The sequence below is a fragment of the Centruroides vittatus genome, unplaced genomic scaffold (assembly GCF_030686945.1).
Source record: "Centruroides vittatus isolate TY-2023 unplaced genomic scaffold, ASM3068694v2 contig_199, whole genome shotgun sequence".
Lineage (NCBI taxonomy): Eukaryota > Metazoa > Arthropoda > Arachnida > Scorpiones > Buthidae > Centruroides > Centruroides vittatus.
The window spans coordinates 487,259-498,454 of NW_027121224.1; the positions used below are offsets into that span (position 1 = coordinate 487,259).

At 30.8% G+C, this 11,196-nt stretch overlaps 1 protein-coding gene and 1 long non-coding RNA gene across 2 annotated transcripts; both read right to left on the reverse strand.

Moving 5' to 3' along the window:
- Positions 1–4,079: 4,079 nt before the first annotated feature.
- Positions 4,080–6,665, reverse strand: LOC136970454 (zinc finger protein SNAI2-like). Its single transcript, XM_067264891.1, is given in 3 exon segments — positions 4,080–4,537; positions 4,539–5,245; positions 5,977–6,665. Coding segments are annotated over 3 exon segments (1,131 nt in total). The 5' UTR covers positions 6,224–6,665; the 3' UTR covers positions 4,080–4,360.
- A 383-nt stretch (positions 6,666–7,048) lies between these two features.
- Positions 7,049–8,420, reverse strand: LOC136970465 (uncharacterized). The gene is made up of 3 exons (XR_010879985.1): positions 8,027–8,420; positions 7,208–7,310; positions 7,049–7,119 (listed from the first exon to the last, which is right to left on the reverse strand). It is a non-coding gene; the product is annotated as an uncharacterized lncRNA (long non-coding RNA).
- Positions 8,421–11,196: the final 2,776 nt, after the last annotated feature.

The window sequence follows — 11,196 nt, forward strand, 5'->3', positions numbered from 1 at the left end:
TCGGTAGTTTTCATTGCGTGTCGGGAAATGACAGCTGGATACCAAGCGGAAAAAATTATTATATAACTGCGGTTTCGTATAAAATTTCACTAGTCAGATATTAATCTAATTATAATTCGAATTTAATATCCACGGAACAATTTTAAGTTCGTGTAAATCTGTGTTTCTATGTTTAGTTTTTGTATTCAACTAATGGGGAATATACTGTTAGCCTTCAGCATTTTAAAGTATAATGATATATTGGTAACGATTTCTTATTATATAACATTAATTTATAGCTTAAAACAATATATTTAACTTTATTTTATATTAAATGAATGAAAGGAGAGAGAATAATTTTAAGGGCTATTATTAACTACTGTCGAACATTCAACACGGTCCCCTCCAAATAGCAAAAATGGATTTTTTTTTTTTTAGCAAAAACGAATAAAACGAACGAAATTAATAAAATATGAACGCTTCATTTATATACATAAAAAAAACACACAAATAAATAGAATATCTTTCGTTAAAATTAGATAAAAATTAATTCCGTTTAACTTAATCAGAGAAACTTGCATGTAATGCAACATAAAAAAGAATAATAAATAAATAAATACATCAAACAAGTAGATGGAAGTGATATGTTGAAAGAACAGATTTTTCTTTTTTAAAACTGGAAATAACAGCAATTGGAAGAGAGAAAGAACAAAGAAGGCCACTCTCTTTGACCTTTACCAGCTGTATAATGGTTTGTAAACTCCTACCGTCTGTCCAGTCTATTGAGGCGTATCTCCTCCTAGCCACGTGTCTACACAAAACTGCAAACTAATATTGTACCGAGAAAAGTAGAGAACGAAAATATACAGGTGTTCAAAGCGTAGAGACTTCCGGGAAGGAAGGCACATGATTTGGGATTATACGGCCGGAACTGAACTACTTCCTATCCTATAGACAATGCTTGTCATTAATTATTAACATTCATTTATATAGAAATTAGAAGTTAGTATTCACTGCTCGGAATTTTCAAAATGGCATTCGAAAAATTTCGTGTTAAAATCATCAATTAGTTACGTTTATAAAGCGAAATTTTATTTTGAATAGTATTAATTAAGCTGCCGTTATATTAGATGGACAATTTAAAGTTATATGTTGCATAGATAATAGAAGGACTCTTGCATATTGGTTCTTGTTATATATTTATATTCGGGAGGAGTAGAGGAGTATATACAACTCCCTAACCAAAAATATATGCCTTTTTAGATGTACAGTATTTATAAAAGAAAAAAAATTTACCTGTAGACCTATTCCCGATGTCTCTTGACGACACGTGGAAACACTTCTGGGACATACGATATGTAATTATTTTTTTATAATAAAATAATGTCATCCGATTCACAAACCCGATAATGTAATTTATGTATAGTCACAAAAACACTACACAGAAATGGCAAAGATATAAATACAGTAAACGTATTAGTAAAAAAAAGTTCCAAACGAATCTCTACAATTTGCTCAATGCTTCCGTTTGGCCGGTGTCACACATTGTAAATATACAATTTTGTATGTTAATATTTCATTATTCGCCATTTTCTCTTAATCTGTTCGCGTTTAGTTTGATACGAATGAATTTTGTTACATAGAATTTTGCAATGTCGTCTTTATTTGAACTTTATTACTTATCTTTTTACATTTAAAGACATAAAAAAACAATCTATACTTAATGAAAATTTATGATCTTGTATTAAGATGAGAAACAACAAAAACTAGAAAATTTTATAATGCTTTTCATTCCAATATATATGGGCCTATATGCTTATTTTTTATTTGAATACAGTAATTTTGATTTTTTACGTATTAACTACAGTAAATCAAAATAATGAATTGTAAATTGTGTAATCATCCAATATTTAATGGGGTCATTCCTGCAATATCTGAATTTAACCCGTAATGAATTCTCCATTTTCCTTCTCAAGCCTACCGTGACCCGCAAAACGCAACCAATTCGATAAACAGATAATTATGTGAAATTTAACATACGACAGAAATGTTCAAACATGGCAATTGAAAGCAATGAATTTTACTTTTTGTTTCCCGAATTAATCATTACTTTACATCGATTTACGTATAAGTTATTTCCTTCATTTTTCTTTCTTTTCGATGGTGTTTACAGTTTAATTTAACGCTCTCTTACAGTGCTTTAACCCGTCAATTTCGGATTTTTTGGGAGTGATTTACGTTTGTTTTTCCTATTTTAAGTTTGTTGTGAAGTATTACGGAGTCGAGACTATTTTATGTGCTCTTAGGGGGTGCTACACTTCATCAAAAAGTAATAAAACATGCCCCATGGGAATATGATTAGGGAAAGAGTATGATGAGTATAAAAAATAATTATACCAGCCAGTCCTTTTTAGAATGGATGTAGTTAATAATGATTTACTGATCTGTAAGGCTGATTAAATAGAATCATATCTATACTTTTTTTTCATATACGTCCATGTTTTATGTTAATTTAACAGAAGTACTGAGTCAGATTTTATCAATGGGTAATTTCAGACAGATACAACATTGAGTTCTTTCCTTTTTGGTGACTTAAAAATGAATTATTCTTTATCATTTTGATGCAATTAAATGCATAATTTTTTTTAAATTTTCTTATAAACATTTTTTTCATAATATAGTTTATTTATTTTCTCATAAAAGTGATAAAACTACAAGCGAAATAGTACATAAAAATCAACGTAATATATATAATCATAGATTTTCCTTAGATACATTTCTCTATTAATCTTAGAAAGAGTTGCTGTTATTCTTTACAGAATTGAAAAATAAAGTGTAAACACCAAGGGAATAATTAAAAACAATACGCAAAAGTTTCAGTTCCTGATTTTAATTTTATAAGTTTAAGTCTATATATAACGTGAATAATTTGCAAACATAAGCAGATTCGTCCCGATATGAAAAAAAGGAAAAATGAGGGATGTAAAAAGAAAATAAGACCAATTATCCTTGAACTTGATTTCTGCTTCATTTGGTTCTTATTTATTATTATTATTACTCTTTTTTTTTAAGATGTACCCAATCCGGTTGACAAGTAATGAGAATGGGGTAATTTATTTCTGTGAGAACTATGACGATTAGGAAAGAAAAAAAGAGAAAAAAAAAATTACTTTCATTAAAGTAACCGGTTAATTCCTTTAGTTTTTGATTATCCTAACATTAGAATTTTCAAAATATTTTCTTTATAATTTAACACTTTCTTAAGCACAAAAGAGCGATTTTATTATGAAATCGCTTTAAAAATTCATTTAATATCTACATTTAATGTAAAATTTGAACCTTGAATTCAATTAATTTACAAAAAAAAAACATAAAATTTTAAATTAATAGAATTGACTCACGACTTGATAGTTTATTTTGTAATTTTTTTGTTTTTGTTTTGTAGAAAGAGAACAAAAATCAAGAAATCAGTTTTGGATTTTATTTCTTTTTTACTGTAACAAATTTTCTTTTAAACATCTTATTGGAAAAATATTTTAATTCGTTCGTTATAAAATTATTATTATTATTATTATTATTTTATGAATAAAATACATATATGACTAGGGAGGGATTAAATATGGCACGTGCGAATTCAGGAAAATTTTCGTGTGAATACTTATTTTATAAAAAAAACAAAAAAATGATTATTTATTATTTACAAAAAGATATTTAAAAAATTGACTTTTAGTGCAAATATTAAAATTAATAAATACAATATACAAATCTGGCAATTTCCAGAGACTATCGTTCTGGCCTTTTATAAAGAAATGGAAGTAGACCAGCTTCGTCCAGAGAAATGTTTTGTTTTAAATCAAATTTTAATGGCGTAGGAGTGTCATATTTTAAGACTTTTAACTGTTGGATCGGTGATTTTTCTTCTTTAAATAAGTCCAACTTCGGATGTAATTTCAAAGTAACTTTTCTCGAGAAAGATTCTTCCGATTGATAAGAATTTTAAGTTAAAACTTAAAAAAATAAGGAAAATTGCCCTTAAAAAATCAAAACGTAATTGATATTTGCTTTAAAAGAATGTTAATGTATAAATTTTAAATTTGCGTTCTTTTCGAATTGCAGCTCTTCTGTTATTGTGTATATCCGAAAGCGGGACAACGAATCTTCGAGGAAGTATTACGTAACGTGAGATAAAAGCTCTTTGTGCCCTTAGCTGATAAATCAAAAGATTACGTCGGGTTTGGTGCATCATCCCAGCCACGTAGGCGTTCAGAAAAAAGTTGCCTAAAACAATATACACCCATGGAGTCGGATTCATCAGTCAAATAATGGGTGGAACGTCGGACTTTACGTCTCCTGCACGAGAAACATTAGTAGAAATTGTAATTTAAGACGATCTAGAGGTCTGATTGGATCCTATACAACCACCGCCTTCCTCGTGTTTCGTTAACAGAGACATACGCGAGAAAGTTTTCGTACACATTCGGCAACTATACTTCTTTACGTCGGAATGAGTCTGTAGATGAGCCCTCAGATTCGAGCGATCCGCAAAAGCCCGGTTGTCAATGCGAACAGGCGAAAGGTTTCTCTCCAGTATGTGTCCTGATATGTCCTTGCAGGAGCCAAGGTCGCGAAAATGCTTTGCCACACAGCTTGCACTTGCAGGGTAGAGTGTGTGTTCTGATGTGCATTTTTAGCGCTCCCAAAGATACGTAGACTTTATCGCAGTGTTTACAACTGAAAGACTTCTTAGAATGCAACGAGCAATGAAACTGACGATGTTTTGACAAGCCATTAGATGTCGAGAAACTTTTATCGCACGAATTACAAGTAAATCTCGTTTCTTCTACTTTATCACTGTTATCGACGGGATTTGTGGAATCTGGACTCCATGCGGGATAAAGACTATCTCTTTGATTTCCTTCGTAACATCCCAATCTGAGAGGATCGGTTAGAGTCGGGTGAATATCTCTGGGAGGAGGTGAAAGGGATAATAGTGAAGAATTCTGTCCTTGAAATGAATAAGGACTGGGGAGAGGATAGTAATAAACGTCATTGACCTGACCTCCAAAATTAGTAAAGTAGGTCGGATAATAAGGACGTTGGATCGCTGTACGTAGTACTGTAGGAACATTTGGGTTAAGTGGTTCTAATGGAAAGTCGTATTGTTGACTGTAGGTTGGTCCTATCATTGCTACTGCAGGAGGTGGAGTAGACACTTCATTCGGAGCATCTTTCGCTTTAATACTCAGATCGTGCGGCCTGTTGCTTTCTGTAAAATAATAAACAACGAATACTAATTATACAAACTGCATTCAAAATTAGATTTTAAAATCTTTATTACGCACTAAAATAATCGAAGTTTTCTAAATTTATATTTAACTAATTTCGGATAAAATAAGCATAAAATAAAAATGAATTCCCTAGAAAGTGATTCTGGCATTAACTAAATATTAATAAACGAAAATTTGTCTGATGGAATATTCATAAGCGATCCGTTAAATGGGCAAATTTTTCTAATTAGAAATGTTAAGAAATCGACGTTCTAATAAAGAAATTTAACCGTGTTTTGTAACTAATTTGAAACTCCAAACAATTAATTTCAGTTTGCATCGTATTATAAATCTCAGAGGAACTTAACCTTACCACTAGAATTGATAATATTCTCTAGAAACGTAATCAAACTTGTAAATAACAAGTAAATATATCAAACGCTTCAGTTTTCATTATGCAAGTACGGAAAATTAGCCCAAATTAGCGAAAATAATATATTAAAAAGCGTAGATTTGTAAATTAAAATTAGCCAAAAAATCAGATCATATATCTTTCATCGACCTATTTGGGAGAGGCAGACAGACAACAAGCACATTGACGTCTAATCCACCCATCTATTGTATCCACCAAAGACGCCTTGTGTCTTGTAAGACAGTAACTTTAAAATCGGACACTACTGACCTAATTAGGGCACTAGGCGCCAGGTTACCTGGCGACAGCAGCACTTACCTGACAGGTCACTATTCTCGGTGTCTTGACCGATCCAACTACTGCGACTCTGCAATGTTTTCTTGACTAAAAATGCTCTTGCATTATGATTCTGTATTCTTTGCAACGTTATTCCACCATAATCCGCACCGAATCTCGAACGGATCCAGTTGGACATAAACTTTGTTCTGAAATAAGAATCTTCCTCCCGGTAATTGCAGGTGTATCCCTGGCCAACCAATGGTTGTTTAGTCCGGTTGCACGCCATTGGTCCTCATCGGAGTGTGGGGGGATAAACAGGTGTTCCCCTTCTCCGTCCGTCCGCGGAAACAGGTGTAGTTTTCCCTGTCTGATTGGGAGGTGGGGCAGATGGTAGGCTTCCCTCTCCCCCATTACCACCTGACATACTATATTGTCCCGTTGGTTGGTTTTGTGTGAGCTTAAAGCTATTAATTCCGAATTTTTGAGGGTTCGCGTTAGCAACACGCATTATAAACGCCGAACTTTGAAATTTTTCTAATGATTTTTTCACCTTCGTGTAATCTTTAGGCTATACATTACCGTTTTTTTCGAAGAAGGTGAAATATATCTGTTATCTGACCTTGCCGCATTCTATCATAATTCATCTCGAGCCCACTATCATATTTGATATATATATCGGCTTGTAGAATAAATGCTCATATGCAAAGACAGACGTGATTTGCACTAGAAATTTTGCCTCGTGTTTTATATATTAAATTCTAATAAATTTTTTAAATTTGCAATTACTGTAAGAATTGATATTTTATGGATTGCTTCGAACATTTCAAATTTAAATACATTCCTGATACTTTAAGGAACATTTGTGTTTTAATTCCAACAGTTGTTTGCCGGCAAAAAATTAATATATGTAAGTTACAATGTGTAGCCTACGAGAGGAATGTCAAAAGAAATAATGTAAACGAACTCTTTACAGAAAATGTAAAAACACTCTTTCTTATCAATCACAAATGATTTTGATCTTTAATGAATGGTTACAAAAATGATTCCCTTCAGGACAGATCTAATACCAGATGGCCTCATCAGGAAGGCCGCCTAAGCGAAGTTTTTGCCTCTTCAACTGATGACTTTGCCCTCTCCGTAGATTACCACTAAAACTATTCATCACTTAATCCTATAATTTTCCTATGAGATTAGTCTTAGTATTTAACTGATTATTTATAAATTATCTGTAGACTAAAACAAATAATTGGCTCGGTATCATAAGTATTACCTTCTCGTACAGACAAACACGAAGTTCATTTAGTTTTCACGAATTCGTTTTTAGGATAAAAGCAGCAATAAAATATACCCAATATAAAATCGTAGATTATAATCTAAGATAAAAATCATACATTTATACTTAATTCTATTCATTTAATGAACGGGTTAAAAATTTATTAACCGTATAACTTATTTATTTTTCGGGGGAAAAAAATGTCCAGTAAGAAAGTCTGCAGATAAAACTTCTTGCAAAATTTTAGAGTCTAATTTATTATCTTAGAAGGAAATTATTAATATTGCTGCAAGTAAATTATATAAAAATGCATAGCGTAAAGTTATAATTATCGAATAAATCGAACATTACTTTATCTTAATTTGTAAGACGAAATATAATTGGCCTATCACGTGTGTAGAAGAAGATATTTGAGAGTTATTTGAAAATATGTATATATATAATTGCTTTTCAACGTCGAAAGTCAGAGAAAATTACCTTAAAATGAAACAATTCTTGCTTAAATTTTCAAACTTAAAGCTTGAAATCGTATTAAAATGATTTGAAATTTTCTTAAAAATAATTTCGAGAATAACCATTAAGCCAGTATATTTTCTTTTACTTTAGCCAAAATTTCGGTTTAATACAAGAAAACTCTACAAAAATATGAAATTTTAAGCTCTTTATTAAATTAATTTAATACAAATACAGAGAATTTCACAAGTTTTTGTAGTCTTATAACCAATTCTAAAGCAATTATAGTGTTTTATTATTATTATTATTATTATTATTATTATTTTACGAATTGCAATTTCTAGGTATGACTTTATATCTTACTTAAAATAAGAATAAACGATTTCCAAGATGAAATTTAGTTTAACCTATCGATTAACTTGATTTTGCGTGAGGAGTTGACAGCTGTTTCCAATCAACGCCTTTTCGCAGTTTCCATTGCCGTTTTGGCCTAACTATTTCCTCAAAAACTAAATTTGTTTTTGCTCCTTTCCACCTGCATCCATTCACCTGGTCTTGAGCACGGAATGTCCGAATTTTTGAAACAGGAAGACAGGGTTAAAAAAGAGAGGAGCCATCTGGTAGTTGAGTTTCAGTTATCAGATGTTTCCGCCATAGGCTTATGCTGCGAGCTAAATTTTCTGGTCGGAAAAAAAAAATGCCAATAACGGGATTCGTTCTTCTATTTCACCTGTCACAGAACAAACAAGGTGGATTTTTTTTTTCTCTTTTGGTGCAAAATTTGAAGATTTATAAAATAAAGTTTACAGAAATAATCAAATATGTTTGCAGCTTCAGAATTTTGGAACATCAGAATTACAACTAAAATCTATTTCTCTTCGAGTATAACCTGTTATAAAATAAGATTCTTTACAGAAAAATCCTTTAATAACTAATATATTTTGAAAAATTCAGCATAATTATTGATTATTTTACCATAATTTTGCAATAATTTATGAAAGAATTGTTTACCTTAAGGCCGATAACAAGCTATTTGAGGGCTCATGATACTTTACTATTATTGTTTGATAGAAGCAATGAGAAAAACATTAAGGATAGAAACAATGTTAATTAATATAAGGATTTCTGATAGTGAAATAAAGCCAGCAAACTTAATTATCGATTCGTATCTGCATCAACTAAACGATAACTCGGATCTTATCTTACGGGTAATTTATTCGATTATTCTATTGTGATTGATTGAAAATATAGGTTTTAAGCAATTCGACTGAGGAGAGTTTAAAGTTTTCTGTCTCTAGTGAAGGAGAAATCATCGCTTAATTGAAATAATGAAGAGAAATGTAGCGCTTGATAGGATCCTGCGTGGGAGTACATTCTGCTGCTATCTGTTTCTGAATAAACGGTCAAAGAAATGAGAACAAAACTTGATTTAGAAACATGTAAAGTACTTGCAGCTTATCTAAAATCAATTATCCAATTAAAGTTTTTCCAAGTCGATTATCTGTTTTGAAAGGTCAGTGACGAAAGAACTAATAACATATTCTAGTTAGGTCTTCCCTGCCCGTAAAGATATAATTTATAAATTAATATTTTACTCAGAACCTTGGTAGATAGGCGTATACTTTTCTGGTTAGACTACTGTTTAAAAGCTTCGTTATCGGTATAATTAAGATCTGCGCCAGAGGTGGAGATGCTCTCTCTCACGGCGTAACTAAAATTCGCATTAAATATCTCCGTAGACTATAAATTAAGATTGACACGGTAGAAATTATATATAATGTAGAAGCTAATTTATTACAACAAACACAACAAAAAAAAAATTATGAAAATGAAAGCATCGAATTGTTTATAGTGGTTCTAATGACAATAAACACTCCCGTTTTATGACCTTTTTGGGCGTTGTAGGATGAACAAAACTACAGCAAACTTATTATTATTATTTTTTTCTGATATTTCCCTCTAAAACGGTATTAAAATTTACACATTTTTAAATATAATTTGGAGAAAAATATATCAAATCTTACAATATAATTTAAAATTTTTAATCTCAAAGTATTCATTTTTAATGTAATGATAAAGGAATATTCACTGAAATTTTAATCATATTCCTGAATAATTTATTAAGTTTTCAAAGTTATAAATATATATATATATATATTTCAGTAATAATATTCTTTTATTTATAAATATTAGCTATTTAGAGTATTTTATTATTATTACTCAATAATGGCTTTATACAATATTGTATATGTCTGTTTATCTAAGCAGTCTAATAGCTTATTTGAAATGAATTCTGTAATTTTTCTGTCTTTAAAATTATTGAATGAGATGTGAGCTTCTCTCGTATTGCTTCTGTAGATTTATTTCGTATACAGCAGATTAACAAATTTATATAATATAATTATAAATAAATCATGAAATAGATTTTTAATTTGTTTTAAATTAAAATCTGTATGAAATAAATCAACAGAAGCAATTGTTTAATTAAAACATCCCCTCTAAAATTTGATAAGATGTTAAGTTATGATCATGAAATGCTAAATTAATATTCTCATAAAGCATGTGTTATTATATAAAAATACTGTAGTTTTATTAACTCTAAATCGTTTATTTGTATTTGAATGTTGAATTTTGTTTCCTTTTTTATCTATTTTTTTTGAAAATTAAATAATAAAATAAACGTTTAAACTAGACATTTTAGAAGGATGCGGGGAGTCTAACCTGTATGTGTGTGTACGTTTAAACACAAACTTCGGGTGATTCTAATTTTAAGATCGTTAGAACGGTTCCCGCAAGCTTAACTTATTTGCTTCCTCATTACAAGTTTTTAAGTGTTTACAAATTAGTTTCAGCAAAAAAGCCACAAGCTCATTGTAGTGAATACTGCCAGGAATGTTGTTTTACCTAAAAAAAACACAATTTCTCAGGTAGTTAGTGTTCATGATCCCGTATCAACTGCCTGAGTCAATTCTCACGTCGATCGACTCCTTTCACCTCCGACCTCGCTTCTGTTCACCACCTGTTGTACGTCCCAAGACGGTCGGTTACGAAGGGAGATCGTCTACACACCTGTTGTCTATTCATCTGTGGGAATGGTTAAATGGTTGCGCGTTTATTGAATGAACAGGATATTTGACGTGTGAAACTAACTGGTAACCGCAGAAGAAACCGATTAACCTCCACCAGGAAGAAGTAATGTTTAAACACCCTCTATATCTGATCGATATCGCTTTAAGAAGCGTGGTTACGAAGAAGAAAAACAGATGTAAGCAGATAATTTGATAAGCCATTTATCTGCATTAATATTAACGATGGAAAAATCTTCGTAGTTTAACTAGTACTTTCGTATATAAAAAGTTTAATAAGTTATTAGCGGTCATGGGAAGTTGTTATCTCTTTCGATCCCAAATGAGCTCCTTACATCTATAAATATTTTATTGCATTGGAAATAAAGAATTGCTGAAATTTTTTACGTGGAAATAGTTTATATGTAAATTCAGAAAGTCGTAAAAATAATGCTTAATGCTTCCAAA